General features: G+C 45.5%; 1 protein-coding gene across 1 annotated transcript in view; it reads left to right on the top strand.

The window, feature by feature from the left end:
• Positions 1-17,586, top strand: part of USP43 (ubiquitin specific peptidase 43) — a 629,533-nt gene that overhangs the window by 352,563 nt on the left and 259,384 nt on the right. The window contains exon 4 of the mRNA XM_029600319.1: positions 8,779-8,871. Coding sequence (XP_029456179.1) covers positions 8,779-8,871 — 93 coding nt within the window. The remainder of the gene's footprint in view (positions 1-8,778; positions 8,872-17,586) is intronic.

The raw sequence follows: 17,586 nt of genomic DNA, 5'->3' as shown, positions 1-17,586 counted from the left end.
CTTCCATATCCATTTCTGTTAGGGATGTGCATTCATTTTAAATGACATAAGAAACGTTCATGATAAATATATTTCTTATATCTTTTTTTTCTGTAACAAAATGACACAAAAAAATAAAATGTGAGGATTTATAATATCATGCACCAAAATGAAACTATAATGCTGCCATGCAAACTTTTAACTCCCTCCCCCTCCCCCAGGGTTGCTCATCCTCCTCCCCCCTCCCCAAGCTTACCCATGTTTTATACTTCAGCTGCTCCTTCTCTGTTGGCACTGTAATTCAAAATGGTGCAAGCCTTGGGTCAGCCAGCACCATTTTGAAGTATGGCACTAGCAGGGCAGAAGTGAATGGGAGTTGCTCTTGCCCTCTTTGAAATGGGTAAGCTTGGGGAGAGGGTCCAGATGGGGGAGGGTTGAGGGGCAATCCCGGAGGGGGACTTCTTAAAAAGTTTGAGTGGCATGGTTAATTGATGGCAGACAGGAATGTGTAGGGTCCCTTAGTGCATGCTGTTTGCAAAATAGTACATACCTCATGCATTACTGCATGCTGCTAATAATGATCCCCAGTTGCTCCTGTCCCGCTGATGTAATTGTCGAAATAGACACCAGTCAACCCAAGGTTAGCACCATTTTGAATAATTGCTAGACAACAAAATGGTGCCGGCTGATCCGAGGCAATTGTACAGCAATTATCCATAACGGCACTGGCCTCAGGTCAGCCGGCACCATTTTCTACAATTGATTCAGCGGACCAGGAGTGACTGGGGATCGCTTCTGCCTCTGAAGAGTCTTCGAAGCCTATGGATTGGGTAAGAGGTTGAACAGGTGGGTTGGTGATCATGCGGGAGGAATCTTTAAATAAAAAGATAAAAAAGCAAAAAAAGAACAAAATTGTTTTTATTTTAAAAATAAAAGGAAATAAAACAACATTTTTTGAATATTTTCTGTTTCATTTCCAAAGGAAGCACATCCTTAGGAAACAGGTATAGTGGTCTTCTACTGGCACTGTATAATTTTCACCTCTTTGGAGTTCAAGATGTCAAATTAAGAAGCTGGTTACCTGGACATCCATATAATGCTCATGGCTCAGTTTTTGATCCCAAATGAGCACAACTGCAAGAATATCAGTATTTCTGGATTCAGATTAGAAACCTTCAATGATGGTAAAAACCATAATGATGCTTGGCTGTATAGGGAGAGGAATGGTCAGCAAGAAAAGGGAAATGATTTTGCTCCTATATTGGTCCCTGGAAAGATCTCACTTGGAATACAATTCTGGAGACCACACCTTCAAAAGGATATAAATATGTTCCAAAGTTTCTAAAAGATTCCATTAACCGGAATCTGTCTTTGAGAAATTGGTTTACCTGCAGACTAACAGGCGAGACACAACAATTGATTTCTCAAGCTAGCCTATGATGTAAAGTAAATCCTGAGCTTAATAGATGATACCTTTGTTTACAATCTTAAGTGATGTTACTTTGCAAATATTTTTGTTTTGTTGTAAGATTACTCCGCACTGTGTATGTTTTAATCTGTGAACCACCCTGATCGAATCGGAAGGACTGTGCATAAATATCTGTAAATAAATTAAATAAATTTATCAGTCTGTAGCACAAAAGAGTTGAATCAAATTAATCAACCTCTCCTCTGAGACAAAATTCTGCAGCTCCTAAATGTCTCAGTCATTTCCAGAGAGTCGCTCTTGAAAACACTCTTAACTCCTCTACATCCTTCCAGAGTTCCTTATATCCCCTGGCAACCAGTGCACATGTTGTATGGAATAGGGATGATTTAGAGCATGAATCCAGGGTGTTTTTTTTCACAAATGACCGCAGGGACATTACATAAGCGTGGAAATATGTATGCTTATCTGCCCAAAATGGTAGAGCACTAATGGTGGAAGGCAACAAAGCTGAGTAAGGAACAGTAACCTACAAACAGCCAAGCTTCTGCAGCCGACAGCTGGGAGAGATCCTTGGCTAGAGCGGTGTGGACAAAACCAGTCGGTCAAACTGGATGGGCTATTGCTTCTTTTCGACACATTGAGGGCCGTATTCAAAGTGATTTGAATTTCACGCTGCACTGGCTGCCATTAATTTATCTGGGTACGTTTTTGGCAGGATAAAACTTACTCTGATAAATTGGAGGTGTTTTGGGGATATCCCAGGATAGGGTTAACTTTGTCAGATAAGGCTGATATTCAGCATTATCTGGATAACTTGAATTTTATCTGGGTATCTTCAGGGAAACACATAATTAGGTGTGCTTCACTGATTATGTGTTATGTTTTTGAGGTGTTGGAGTGGATTCTTGGGTACTGCGGCGATGTCCACTCCCACGGGGAGGAGACCCATGAGGAACCGCAGTACTAGGCTAGACTCGAGACACGCAAACACAGAAGATTTGTCTTTATTATACAGCTGAATGATATCGCCAGAGGTGGCAGTAGTGAGGTGATCCAGTGGTAGCAGTCCAGGGGCCCTCGGCAGAGGAGACCTGTCTCACAATGTTTGATGTTAGCAGCACACGGTGGTATAGGGAGTTCCGGATGCAGGTTCCCAGTGCTGAGCAGTAGATGAGACAGACTGATAAAGGTTAGATTACTCGCTAACGGGCCGATACAGTAAAGCACGGCCGTGGTTGCACGGTTTTTAACCTGCTTTGGACGCACGTTTTGAGCGCATAAGACGGACGTGCGATTCAGTATCGGCTTTTATGCGTCCTTAGCGCTTGCCAAAAAAGACGCGTATCCATTTCTGCCTGCCGCATGTATATGGTATGTTAAAGATTGGATTAGCTATCCCCCCCGATACAGTAACGCGCACCCAAATTATCACGTCTTTAACCAGCTTATTTACCGCGTCTTTAACCTCTATATTTACCGCCTACCCTGACCCTGGTGTTAGTGTGGTGTTCAGTCAACTTCGGACCGGACAGCGTCATGGACAACATGTATATATTGGCTCTGGAGATCTTTTTCATTCGGTTGAGAAGCAGAATAAGAAATGCTTGGCAAGCGAATTCTAGAAGGCAGATTGGAGAGGCCAACAAGGGAGCCCAGCAGCAAGGAGAACCCAGCCAACCCAGCCAACAGGAGAACCCTGCAGCAAGACCGGAGGAGGTATGTGTTCAACGGTACCATCCATCTCTGGGCGTCTCTGAGGCTCCGGGGATCCAGCGGAGACATGGACGCCTCTACGAACGCCGGAGAGATGGGAGTCGTGCCAGGCCTTCCTCCGGCGTCTACAAGGCGTCCTGAGGCTCTGGGGGTCCAGCGGAGACATGAGCGCCTCAACGGAAGCCCTGACCTTGGACGTCCAGGCGGGCGCTCAAGGCAGCGGCCATGAACGTTGGAAGGCAGCGTTCCCGTCTCTTTCCAGGCATCCATGCTCGGCGGCCCCGACCTTCACAGACGCCTGGACGTCCTTGCACGTCCTTAAGCGCCCAGACATGGAAGGTTGAGGGTGGCCTCCGATCAAGGACGTCCAGATGCTCAGGGCAGCGGCCCCGCTGTACATGCGGGGTCTGTAGAAAAGAACCATCCACTTACCTGCTGAAATGACATTTGAAATGACAGGTATGGCGCCAGCACACCCTGGATACTGTATAGGCGCTGTATACCGCTCTATACATTAAAATGGATTGCGAGCGCCTACCGCTTCATAGGCGCGCTTTTGACGCTCCTTTGCCGCTGCTTGGATTTGCGTCTAATTTGAAAACTGAATCGAGTGGCTTGCGAACCAAAATGTGCGCGCATCAAACACGCGGGCGCCCGGCACTGCCGCGCTTTTTTTTACGCGTCGGTACTGTATCGGCCTGTAAGTTGGTAGCTGTATTGTTGGAGATTCCAGCAGGCAGAAGTAGTTGGATTGCAGGCACCAAGGCAGGGAGAGCAGGCCCTTGAGGAACGAGTACCTGGTATCCCAGATAGGCACCTGAAAGAAAGCAAAGGGCCCCCAAGGAGCAGGTACCCAGGTTAGATGAATAACCCCGATGGGCAGAGAGAGCTTCCAGCGGCAGCACAGAAGCGGCAGTGTAGCTCAGACCGGAGGCATTCCAAGCCTTGCTAACTTGATTTGTTAGCAAATGATGAGCAGGCTAAATACCCGGACGGAGGTGGGGAACTTCTGGGGCAGACCCGGGTATTTCCTGCGCTGGCTCCTTTAAAAACAGAGATGTCGTTGCGCTTGTCAGGGGGCGGGGCTTTGGCAGCGGCAGCATCCCTGCTGTGAAGAAAGGCTTCTCGGCCTTGGAGCAGGCCCGAGGTAAAATAGCCGCACTATCCACCCTCGCCTCGGCATTTCTGGGGCTGACAGCCTGCTGCGAAGGTGGGTGAGCACGCTCGACCCTGGCCTCCGGGGTCGAGCATCGTAACATTATGCAGGTAAATTTATCCAGGTAACTTAACATTTCTCATGCAATTGAATATTGATCTCTGTGTTACTAATGTGACCAGGTTTCAAAAGGTTGCCTCCCTTCCCCCCTGAGCTTATGCTATACCAGGACTATGAAGTGGGACAAGAAGCCAAATTGGAGTTGTTTCCCCTCTTTGAGTGGTGTTTCAGACTTCTTTTACTTAGTCTGAGGTTTCTAATTGTCCCTAGCACCAGGAACAGAAGAATCAGGGAGTTGGTAATACTAAAAACTGAGATTGTGCAGCATGCAGCCTGATACTGGTCCTGGCTGAGGAAAATAGACTGCAGCTAAAACAGTTGTCTTATATGTTTGAGCTGCTGCCTACAGAACTTACCTTCAAAGGGTTAACAAACAAACAGGCCGATACAGTATGGTGCGCTCTGGCGGAGCACACTGTTAACCCGCGATTAGACGCACATTTTGGACACACTAGCTTTACCCCTTATTCAGTGAGGGGTAATAGCGCGTCCAAAACGCGCGTCCAACCCCCCCCGAACCTAATAGCGCCCGCAACATGGAAATGCATGTTGATGGCCCTATTAGGTATTCCTGTGCGATTCAAAAGCAAAATGTGCAGCCAAGCCGCACATTTTACTTTCAGAAATTAGCGCCTACCCAAAGGGAGGCGCTAATTTCTGCTGGCGCCGGGAAGTGCACAGAAAAGCAGTAAAAACTGCTTTTCTGTGCACCCTCCGACTTAATATCATAGCAATATTAAGTCGGAGGTCCCGAAAGTTAAAAAAAGTAAAAAAAAAAAAAAAAAAAAAAAAATTTGAAATGGGCCCGCGGCTCGAAAACCGGACGCTCAGTTTTGCCGGCGTCCGGTTTCCGAACCCGTGGCTGTCAGCATGCTCGAGAACCGACACCGGCAAAATTGAGCGTCGGCTGTCAAACCCACTGACAGCCGCCGCTCCGGTCCAAAAAGAGGCGCTAGGGACGCGCTAGTGTCCCTAGCGCCTGTTTTTACCGCCGGCCCTAATTTAAATATTTAAGTTTACTGTATCGCGCGCACAGGACACTGGCCTGAGCGGGCAGTCGCCCGCTCTCCCGCGAACTTTACTATATCGGCCTGTATAGAAATGAACTGGAAGGAAGGGCCGGGGTAAGCTACATGGAGAAACAAGGAGTCAGCTGACCTCAGGAGCCAATGGGAGCTGTAGAACCCCTGCACCAATGACTGATGACAGTAAAAGCAGCATGGGCTTTGACTTTCAAATCTCCCGGGCTGTGAGGGAGAGAGAGGCAGGATCCAGAAACTTGAGTTGGAGAGGCTGGAAGCCCTGACTAGTTATTGAGGACTGGAATATCCCTCCTTGGGAAACAAAGCTAAGTGAACTGAAGGTTTGGAAGAGTGTGTTAAGAGAGATGTTATCCCCCAACTTGCCCTGCTTGAGTTAGACCTACAGATTTTGGAAAAATAAACCTACCAGCATAGTAGCTGTGTAAGCAATGCTGCAGATCCTGCAGGTCTGTGTTTTGTCTCAGGAACTGCATGGAGGAACTGAAAGAAAGTTAGGATTTGTGCCCAGAAGGATTCAAAGGTAGTGCTAGTGAGCTGGGTGAGGAGTGTGTAGCAACCACAAGAAAATAAAACCCCAGCTTGCCACTAAGCTACTTCTGCAAGGGCTGTGTGTTTTATTCTTTTCAGTTGCGTGTACAGTGGACTGCAGCTAAAAGTTTGGGGGTACCCCAGTTTGCAATTTTACAGTCTGGCTGGACAAAATAATTGTCCAGTGAACTTTTAAATGTTGCTGAGTTTAATGTACAGTATAGTAAAAGCGCTTAAGAGTGGTGACCTTGTTTCCAGTGCCAGTGTACATGTTATTCTCCTTTTTCACGTTTTTCCTTATTTGACTACTCTAAATTTCTTCACTGTTTTGTAAGTAAACTCCTTAGTGTTGCTTGGTGTGATTTAGTATGTTTTGGAGGATGTGGTTAAGGCAGTTAGCTTATCTGGGTTTAAAAAAGGTTTAGACAAGTTCCTGGAGGAGAACTATTAGTCAGCTTGACTTAGGGAATAACCATTGCTAATTACCAGCATTAGTAGCATGGGATCTATTTAATGTTTGGGTACTTGCCAGGTGCTTGTAACCTGGATTGGCCACTGTTGGAAACAGGATGCTGGGCTTGATGGACCCTCAGTCTGCCCCAGTATGGCAACTTCTTATGTTTTTATATTTTTAAATAGCTCTGGTGCACTACGTTTGTGGTGGTAGTTCACACAGTTTTATCTGCTTCTGCCGTTCATTGCCTGACTGAGAAAGGGACATGGTTACCAGAGGGATCAAGGCCCTCCATTGGACCACTCTGCCTTCTTACTCTTGGTCTTCTTGGGCCAGTATTGGGATACATGCTCTGGTGACAGTGATGCTTTCTCTTTCAAAGCTGCGTTTGTCAAAAGAAAGTGCAGTCCCAATAGGTTTTGGAATAAACAGAAGTTTTGTCATCTTTACCTCTCATGGCCCGTGATAGAGTAAAATGGTGCAGCTTGTTGGAGCTAGGTTTGCTGATTAGGAAAGAAAAGTGACAAAAAATAATTCTAGTCCCAGCAAGGAGAAAATATATAAATATATTTTTTGTTGGGTTTGGGGCAATGTAAATATGTGGGTAAATAACCCTTTCTTGGCCAGTTCATGAGTGAAGTAAAGGATGTTATGGTATCTCCTCCTTCTCTTGTGTGTCCCGCTGAATATTGTTTTTATAACCTCCTGCACCCAATCCTCATACATTACTGTTGTTGTTCATTAAAACCCTATTTTCTTGAGATATCGCTCCCACCCCATGGGGTGAATCAACCCCGAAATAAGTTGGTTTGGTTTGATGCAAATCCAACCCAAATGATGAGTCTAGTTAAAGCAGTAGACCCCCAGACACCACCAAGCCAGCCATCACAATGCAGCATCAACATAAGAACATAAGAAATTGCCATACTGGGTTAGATCAAGGGTCCATCAAGCCCAGCATCCTGTTTCCATGGGTGGCCAATCCAGGCTACAAGTACCAGGCAAGTACCCAAACACTAAGAAGATTCCATGCTATTGATGCCAGTAATAGCAGTGGCTATTCTCTAAGAAAACTTTGATTAATAGCAGTTAATGGACTTCTCCTCCATGAACTTATCCAAACCTTTTTTAAACCCAGCTACACTAACTGCACTAACCATATCCTCAGAGGAACAAATTCCAGAGCTTAATTGTGCGTTGAGTAAAAAAGAATTTTCACTCAACGTTCTTATGTTAAGGGCTCTTTGCCTCCTTTCTGTCCACCTCTCCCCTTATAAACTTTTCTAGTTGCATTCTTGAGTCAAGGGCCTCTCTCCTGATGACACTTTATAAGAGTTAAGCAAGGCACAAGCCCCTTCTTGTCTTGCTAAAGTAAAATGCAGACCCCAGGGGAATGGAAGAGCGTATGTACCCATATTTCTTTGGCGTGTGTATACTGTACCAGCATTACGTCAGTCTTTTTCTAGTCTGGTTAAAAGTTGGGCATGTTCCCCTAATCTTGGTATTTCATAGTACAAAACCTTCACACAGAAGTGCTGAAGCGCAGAAGATTCCAAGGAAGAAACGAATCACAAATATTAACATGATGGATGGGTACATGCCAGCCCCTGTCAAATTATGTCTCCATTAATAACTGACAGAATGAGTAAAAAGAATCCCAAAGCGCTCCTAAATGGAATGATATTTATAACCAATAGTGGCTTGAGATCTGATTGGGTGACAGCTGACTGTGAATATGAAGGCATTCTCTTTTTCTGGTTCTCATTTTCTTTAACTCGCGCCGCTAAGCAATCTAGGATTTTCGTATGCAAAAGAAATGACTGCAAGCTTTTGGATTCTCTGGGATGGGTGTGAAAGATTTGAGATTAGCGGACAGTATGCTTGTGGATGCAGTACTCCATTGGATTCTTGCTACCTGACAGCTGTCAAGATTGGCAGGGACCTGGCAGAGGTCCCTTGGGTAAAAGTCCCCCCATTCGCAGCTGGAGGTTGGGAAGTAGATAAGTGAGAAAATTAAAGCAAAAAGCTTTCATAAAAAGTCCCTATAGAGGCAAGCCTTGCCTACTCAGGACAGTGGTGGTAGGTACACCACCTGCCAACTAATGGTATCAGTTTGAAAGCCTTGGATGCTTGCAATACGGAGATGGAGAGGCAGGGCAGATTGCAGCAGGTGCTTATAGAGTAGATGACAGTGTATTGGGGGGTGGTGACGGGAGTGCTGCTGCCGACAGAGTCCTCCTTAGACTGTACCAGATACAATTCAGTCGTTCATCTGCGGAGTTCTTCCCCCACCCCTTTCGTGTTGCTTGTGTTGTTTTTTTCTTTTGTTCTAAGCTTGTTTTTGTTTGATTTTCAGATGCTCCTTAACCTGCCCTCACTGCTTAAAGCAGAGCAACACGTTTGATCCCTTCCTGTGTGTCTCGTTGCCCATCCCCCTGCGCCAGACCAGGTATGTTGCACTATGAGTTTGATTGCTGTTCTCTCTGGGAGCGACGCACAGTGGCCTGCTGGTATGCCGATCTCTATTCCAGTGAGGTTCCTGCCGTAAAGAACCTTTTATAAAATTGCCTTTCCTTCCAGCCTAGCTCAAGCTACTATAATGGAACTGTTTTAACTGTAGTAATTTCATTTAATAATTCATTTAATAATTACCGTGTCCAGGGCGATGTACATAGAACATGACGGCAGATAAAGAGCATACAGCCCATGTAGTCAGCTTCCAGGAATCCCTTTTTAAATTACTTTAGGGAAGTAGAGGAGAGAGCTGGTGGGGGCCCCTGAGAGCACCTTGATGACATCTGGATACCAATCACACCCCCACTCTCCCATTTCCTGCTGGTGACATCAATCTGTGATGAGCGTATTCAAACCGGAGACAAAAGCCCACCATAATGTTGTTAGGAACACATCAGGTTGCTGCGTTATGAGAGCTGAGCTTTAAAATCCATGGCCTCCATGAACCTTGAGCACCCTGGAGTGCATCCCAAAGCAGGCACAGCTGCCAAAAGAAATATTATTTTACTGTGTTTATGTGGGAGGCTAAACCTCCCTTACTTTCATTACTTGATAAAAGAGATGTTACATCCATGCAAACTATTACCATCCTGTCTTATTAAGGTACAGATTGTGTAGCCATTAAGCATCTGATTTCCGACCCTCATATCATGCCAGTGAGAACTTGGTGAACACCTGTTTACTTCACTCCATTGAACGCTCAAGGTGTTTCTGTGGGTTTTTAATTCGCATGTTGATGCTGCCATTAAACCGTGCACGCGGAAGAGCAACCCTTTAAAACTTCGGGAATTGCAAAGGCTAACCATGAGATGTGGCAAGGACATTAGCACGAGTGCTGAGCACACCTCTCTGTCTCTTCAAACCCATGTGCCTCATTTCTTCTGGAATATTTAAATATGTATAGCGACTATCAGCCATCCACTGGATGCAGATGTCGCAAAGGAGACTCTCCAGCTGCCACCTGCCTTTCCTTCCTGGGTATTTTGGGCTTCTCCGTCAGTTCTGTTTCTTGCAAGGCAGTTTGGTGCATCTGATGATGGAAATAATCTTACTTATTTTTGTGGCGTGCTTTTTGAAAGAATAGTAGTAGTTCTGGGGATTGATACAGGGCTGCAGAGCCTGTCATCTCTAGGACTGGGCGGTGTTGCGACGGCTGGTCGCAGGACTCGCAACCGGCCCCTCTTACCTGCCTTCCCGTGCCGTCCCGGAGCTAGCCCTGCTCCGGAGCAGAGCGGGGGAGGCGCTCCGAAGATTGTCGGCACGCTTCCGGCCTGCCCTTCCCCTGTGGACCTTTACTTCACGGCGGAGATGCCGCTGCCGCTGATTTCCCTGATGCAGCTCCTTAGCTGTGTGCGCACGCTCCTCCCCCCTTTCTTAAAGGGGCCGTGGTGCGCCAGGACTGCCGGCTCCTCCAGATTACGTTACCCCTGGAGAACTACATAAGGCGGCTCCTGACACTCAGGGCTCACCTTAGCAACTTCTCCCTTCCTCCTTGGGTTAGTTGCTCCATGGCTTGTCTGTCCGCTGACCACATCCGACTACTTCCCAGATCTTGACCTCTGCCTGTTTACTGACCTCGCCTGTCTACTGTCCGGATCTTGACCTCTGCCTTTTCACCGACTTCGTCTGACCGCTACCTGGAACTTGACCTCGGCCTGACCTGACCACTCCCGGATTGACTGAAGGTACTGACCCCTGCTTCAGCTGACCATTCTGGACTGATACTCTGGCCTTGATCCTCGCTATCCACTTGGGCTCTCTCTTCTGGCCTCCTGTGACCTCTGGACTCTTCCGTTTGAACATCGACCGTGCACCCTTGTTCGTGGTGGGCACACCCCTGCGCTTCCTCTCTAGGAGATTCCCTGCGAGGCCCACCTAAGACCAGGAGGCCCAGGTAACCAAGGGCTCAACCTGAGGGAAACCCCGGGTTGCTATTGGCGAAGCTCCAGCTAGCCTCTCCTCCTGTGCTCTGCCTCCTGGTGGCAGGCACTCTCCGGACCAACTGGCCCCGGCCATCCATTGCTCCTACCATGTGACAGGGGCCAACCAATGGCACTAGTAGCCCCTGTGACATAGTAAGGTGAAAGACTATCGGCTCTATTTTGAATACCGGCAGCCAACGGCGCGAGTGCAGGAGATCACTCCAGGACCCCCGCTGGACCACCAGGGACTTTAGGCAAGTCTTGGGGGGGTCAGGAGGGTGGGGGGTTTATTCGTTCAGGATTCATTGTATTCGTGGGGGTTCACCATACGTTTCGCGAACCCACGAATGCAACGAATAGGGACCTATATGTTGCGGATTGCGGATTCGTTCACAATGAATGCACATCCATATCAGACACTGTCTTTAGAGGGTTCGATAGAGGCCAAAGCTACCTGCTCGTGCTTTTAGATCTTTCCACCGCATTTGATACGGTGGACCACAATATACTCCTTAATAGATTACAGGATATAGGGCTGACTTATATTACACTGAAATGGTTTGCATCTTTTCTAGACAACAGAACCTTCGCAGTGAAAATTAAAGATAGTATATCAGATAAGGTAAATTTATCAACAGGAGTGCCACAAGGTTCAGCATTTATTTACTCCCTTTGTGTCATCTGCTAACCGGTCTTAGTTTAACTTATTTTATCTATGCTGATGATATTCAGATTTTATTCCCAATTGAAAACAGCTTAGAGTCAACTTTTAAACTAGTCGAAATGTATTTAAAAATAATTGGACAGTTACTAGCTCAAATGAAACTGATTAAAATTTAGATAAATCTGTTTTTATGGTCCTAGATAGAATGTTAACTTAGAACAGAAAGGGATCACTCTTAATGACAAAGCAAGTTTTAGGTTGGTTGATTCAACAAGGAATTTAGGTCTGTTTATGGATTACGAGTTAAATTTTAAAGCTGACATTACAAGAAAAGTAAAAGAGGGTTTTGGCAAATTAATGATGTTAAAGCGATTGAAACCATTACTTTTCTGCGAACATTTTAGATCTGTGCTCCAGGCTATGTTATTTATGGGACTAGATTATTGTAATTCTATTATGTTAGGCTTCCCAAAAGCAACACTCTGCCACTTACAGGTACTCCAAAACACCACAGCCTGTATCTTAACAAACACGAGAAAGAAAGATCATATCACCCCAGTCCTGAAGGACCTGCACTGGTTGCCAGTTGAATATAGAATAATACATAAAATGTTATGCATCATCCACAAGATATTGTACGGCAAAATGACAGATTGGCTAAACTCTGCTATTAGATTGCATACACCTCAGCGTGATCTAAGGTCGGCCAATAAAGGCCTTCTCTCAATGCCCACTGTAAGATCTGCCCATCTGAGCGAAGTTAGAGACCGTGCCATCTCAATTGCAGGGCCAAAACTTTGGAATAGACTGCCACAAGATTTAAGACTTCAGCACAATTTGAAGAGATTTAAAAAAGAACTAAAAATGTGGCTTTTTCAACAGGCATTTGAGACTGATACTCAAGACACTAGCTGAGACCCATGACACTAGCTGAGATCCACGTAATTTCATGCTTTACTATTATCTTTTAGTTTGTTATAATGAAATGTTTAGTTCTTTAATGACTTTTATATTAATTTATACTTGATGATTTTATTGTGTATTTTTATTCCTTTTCAATGTTTTTATTTTAAGTTTTTACTTTGTAAACCATGGAGATAGAAATCTTTTCTGTGCAACGGTATAGAAAAATTGTATAAATAAATAAATAAAATAAATCCAAAAGCTGTTGATGACTTGGACAAAATACTTTCATAAAAGTCAATTACTTTTCTCTCTTTTAACATTCTTAGTAGCTTTGAAACCTGAAAACCTTCCAGAGCAAACTTGACGGAAGCTCTCCGAGTAGGTTAACCTTGCGTAGCACTAACATGGTGTTCATTCTGCATTGCTGATTGTGCATGTCCCTCCTCCGCCACACACACACACACACACACACACACTCTTTCCCTCACTTAGGTCTGACTTGCCTTTTTATATATACAGTTGCTGCTCCTGCTCCTGCTGCTTCTTGGGGGTCATCTCTCTTTGCAAATCAATCTCTTATGCTGTATTGCACAGCGTAGCTTTTCTAAATTGATGCCATCTTTATCCCAGGAGAAATTCCATCAACAGACGTAAATTCTTTATAAACTGATCTGGGGGAATTCTGAGAGTGATGCTCCTCAGACCCCTATTCTACAAAAGGCTCGCTGCATTGAATGATTTCCTTTTCCTTGTGACTAGTAAATACAGTGCAACTTATTGGGTAATCGTTTAGAAGAATTGACATTTCTTGGGAGGGGGGGGGAGAGGTTCTCTGAGGCACAGTAATACTCTAATAACAAAATACACTTTTGTTGAATAATATGTGTTTGCCTGTGAACTTTCTGATAGCACCTTGCCTATGGTGTTATGAAGCATAATGGCTATAGCCACTTAGCCCCCTCCCCCTGGCAAAGTTGAGTAACGGCATTGACTGATTCCACTCCATAGATTCTGCCCTGGGTCCCAATGGTTCTGTTGCCAGCCTTGAATACCCCCACTGGCATTGTCTGCACAGAGACGCAGCAGGAGCCAGAAAACGAAAGGCAGCAGGTCAGCTGGGTCCATGAGGGTGTTTGGTGGTAAAATATTATACTGTACGTCCTCGAAAGGATAAAAATCACTTTAAAATTAAAAGTTCTTTTCTCTCTAACTGGGCATGTGCTGCCAGCTGCCATATACCAGGCTGACTCCCGGGAGAGCCTGTTGCGAGTTACTGCAGAAGCACAGAGCCTTCATAGGCCTGTGTAATGATGCCAGAGATGGAACACCAGAGAGAATAACATTTTTCTGTGTTCATTTAGTTTTATTGAATTCACAACAATTTTTATTATATACAGTTTCTGTTTAGTGAACATAAGAACATATTGAGGTCCATATTAAGAGGCATGTAGGTTATTCAGCTTGATGCTGACTTTTGAATATTTTGGGCACTTATCTGGCTAAACTTTAGCAGGATATCTCATTATCCATCTAAAATTTAGACTGATAATGTAGGGTTGTTCCAGGGGTGTTTTTGGGAGGAGTTAGTTTAGCCAGATAACTTATCTGGCTAATTCTGGTTGTGCCGTAGAGCTGTTCTAAAGTTAGCCAGATTAACTTATCCAGCTATCTTTAAGATAGCTGTCTATATTAAGCAATTCGGCTTCATTACTGAATATCCCTCCAAAGTTAGTCAATTTTGCAATCATGCCAGTGACTGAATATGGACCTCCAACTTTGCTGGAAGGATACCACTAAAATCAAATCAGCTTCCATCTTTCCCCTTCATGGGATGCACAAGGGGGGGGGGGTCACAAGTTTCCCTAGGCTGCTCCTCAAACTCAGGATCTCTCTTACTCTCACATCTGTATCACAGAAACCCCTGGGGACACCGCAATTCATCCAGTTGCAGGGGGAGGGGTGTTATCCTCCTGAGGCCCTGATGCTGTGGTTGGTAACACAGTCTCTGTCCTTAACTCACACCCTCAACTGGCTCAAACTGGTCAGTATACCTACAGTAGAAGAGGTCTTTATTTATGTTAATCTTATTTAATAAATTTATTTTCCACTTTTTCAGGGGCTTCAAGTAGGAAAGGCACACTGAAATAAAGCACAGAGCCCGATGGTGGTGTTCGACTGAAAAACATTTACTGTAAATTAGGGTGATCCAGGATAAGGTAACAAAAAAAATGTTGTGCTGGAGGTGGACCCTTGGCCTGGTGCAGAATCGGTACGTCCCTCTGGTCAGACCCAGAGAGCGCCTGCCACCAGGAGGCAGTGTTGTAGATCTGCTGCCCAGAGGGGGAGGAGTTAGGAATCTGATGTAGATCTACTCCTCCAGAGGGGAGGAGTTGGCTATCGGTTATAATTCCTTTCCTATGGCTCACCTCCTCTCCGACAAGCACGCTCTCTGAGTCGGCGCTGACCCGTTAGGGACCCAAGCCCCGCTGACCCGATCGCAGCCTGCAGCCTCCCACGCCCGAACCCACGGGCCACGTGGGACCCCAAGCCGGCCACCCATCCAATCAATCAGAAGCCAGAAGCCGCGCTGTAAAGGAAGTGAGGAAAGAGGGAAAAAAAAAAAGCAAGAACGGAAGCCAGGTAAGAGCCCTTTAAATCTAGGGCTCTCCCTGCTGGCGTCGCGCCCTGAGCGTTAGAGCGCGACAAAGGGGCCTGCCCCTTTGTGCGCCCCTTTGTGCACCCCTTCGTGCAGCCCCGTAGGACAGCCCGAGAAATCAGGTACAACATTATTACATCCCAGAGCGCCCACTTCCCTCGTCTCCCTACAGACACAGCAGCATTCTCCCCACAGCTTCCTCCGGCTCATTCTGCTCTACCCATTCCTTCCTGCCCTCCACTATGACAGCCACCACAGGAACAGGGCATGAGTACCTCTGCCATCCCGATTATACACAATATCAGGAGAAACCCAGCAACAAAACAATTTATACCCCCCATACAACAAAAAAGACTCATCCCAATCATGATCTCCCCGCTGAACCAACTGCTGGGCCTCACATTATTCTCCTTAACTCTACTGAACGCACAATCCCTTTCAAAAAAGACCCACCTCCTATACGACTATCTTATGGAAGCTCATCCTGACCTGTGTGCCATCACCGAAACTTGGCTAAAGCCCAAAGATATTGCTATAATCAACCAGCTCCCTCTACAATCATATGATATATTCTCTATCCCCAGACTGAAAAAAAGAGGTGGCGGTCTGCTTCTTGTAGCTAACAAACATCACATTCTCTTGAATTTGCAGTCTTTAAATCCTCCCACCTGCAAATAGGACTTACCTATGCTCCTCCAGGATGCCTAGAATCAGACCCATCTCCACTAATCGAATGCATAGCCAAACACATCAATACTGATACACCGGCTATACTTCTGGATGATTTCAATCTCCATGTGGATGCAACTCCACGCCCTGCCAGCTGTGACTCATTCCTCAACACTCTTACCTTCATGGGTTTCAAACAAATCATAAATGAACCAACCCATAAAGCAGGACACACGTTGGATCTTATCTTCATAAACCAGGGCCTCTCCATTTCTTCTCACACAGTTTGCTCGCCAGTCCCATGGTCAGACCATATGTTAATCACTACTTCCCTGAAGAACCACCAACCTAATCCCGCGTCAACACAGAAAAACATGGTCCAATTCAGGAAGCTATGCAACCAGGAAACCCTCTGCTCTCACTTATCAGCAGAGCTAATCCATCTTGACCTTTCAGATGCTGCCTCAGCCTCAGCCTCAGCCTCCTGGTTTAAAATCACTAAAAAAGTGGCAGACCTTACCTGCCAGTTAACCACCAAAGTCATTCAATCTAATAAAGATAACAAAAAACCGTGGTATACTCCAGAACTAAAAACCATAAAGTGTGAACTCAGAAATGGAGAACAGCTATGGCGCAAAAACCCATCAACTGCAAACCTATCTGCTTTCAAATCCCTTATGCACCATTACAGGATCTCCATTCTTCGCACTAAAAGAGACTTCTATTCACTGAAAATCCACCACTTCAACTTTGACCCAAAAGCCCTCTTTTTCATGGTGTCATCCCTCACCAAACCACCCTCCATGTCTATACCAGACAATAAAGTTGCAAGCAAAGCCGCTGAACTAGCCACCTATTTCAAGAACAAAATCTCTAACCTACTGGCTCCGCTTAAGGAAAATAAAGATCCTACTCCTCCACATCCCTTCACTGCTCCTCTACAACTAACTACAAGCCTGGAGTCCTTTGAGCCTACCTCCTCTTTAGAGATCGAAAATGTGCTAAAGAAACTTAAACCGGCTTCTCATCTGTTGGATGCGATCCCAACCAACCTTCTTATCACCAGTTCTAAAGCCATCACCAAGTCTATCGCACAGATCATTAATTGCTCCCTAGCACAGGGCCTTGTCCCTAACCTCCTCAAACTCGTCATCCTGAAACCTCTTCTGAAAAAACCCAATCTGTCTCCAGACAACCCGGCCAACTTTCGTACTATAGCAAACCTTCCTTTCATCGCCAAAATCTTGGAAAGAATAGTAAATAAACAACTCTTGGAATTCTTGGATAACAACAACATATTCTCCTCAACTCGGCTTCCGTAAATCCCGAAACACAGAATCCCTCCTAATCTCACTAACAGACACCATGCTCCTGAACCTCGAAAAAAACCAACCTTGTCTGCTCATCCTCCTCGACCTAACAGCGGCTTTTGACACGGTGAATCACGATATTCTAATAGATCGTCTAGCTGATATTGGCATCAAGGGCATCGCCCTCAACTGGTTCAAATCTTTCCTCCAGAACAGGTATTACAAAGTCAAGATCAACAGTAAAGAGTCACACCCAATCAGCTCTACTCTGGTTCTTCACTATCCCCAACTTTATTCAACATATACTTGCTCCCGCTTTGTCAGCTCCTTACCAAACTAAATCTAACCCATTATTTATATGCAGACGATGTTCAAATCCTCATACCAATTACTGACTCACTTCACAAAACCCTGGATTTCTGGTATTCTTGTCTACACTCCATCAACAACCTGCTAACAAGCCTCAACTTGATACTCAATTCCAACAAGACAGAGTTCCTCCTCATCACCCAAGATGGTAATT

This window comes from Rhinatrema bivittatum, chromosome 4, assembly GCF_901001135.1.
Source record: "Rhinatrema bivittatum chromosome 4, aRhiBiv1.1, whole genome shotgun sequence".
NCBI classification, from domain to species: Eukaryota; Metazoa; Chordata; class Amphibia; order Gymnophiona; family Rhinatrematidae; genus Rhinatrema; species Rhinatrema bivittatum.
Note: the sequence above shows the minus strand (reverse complement) of the source record. Positions and strands in the feature narration are given on the sequence as shown.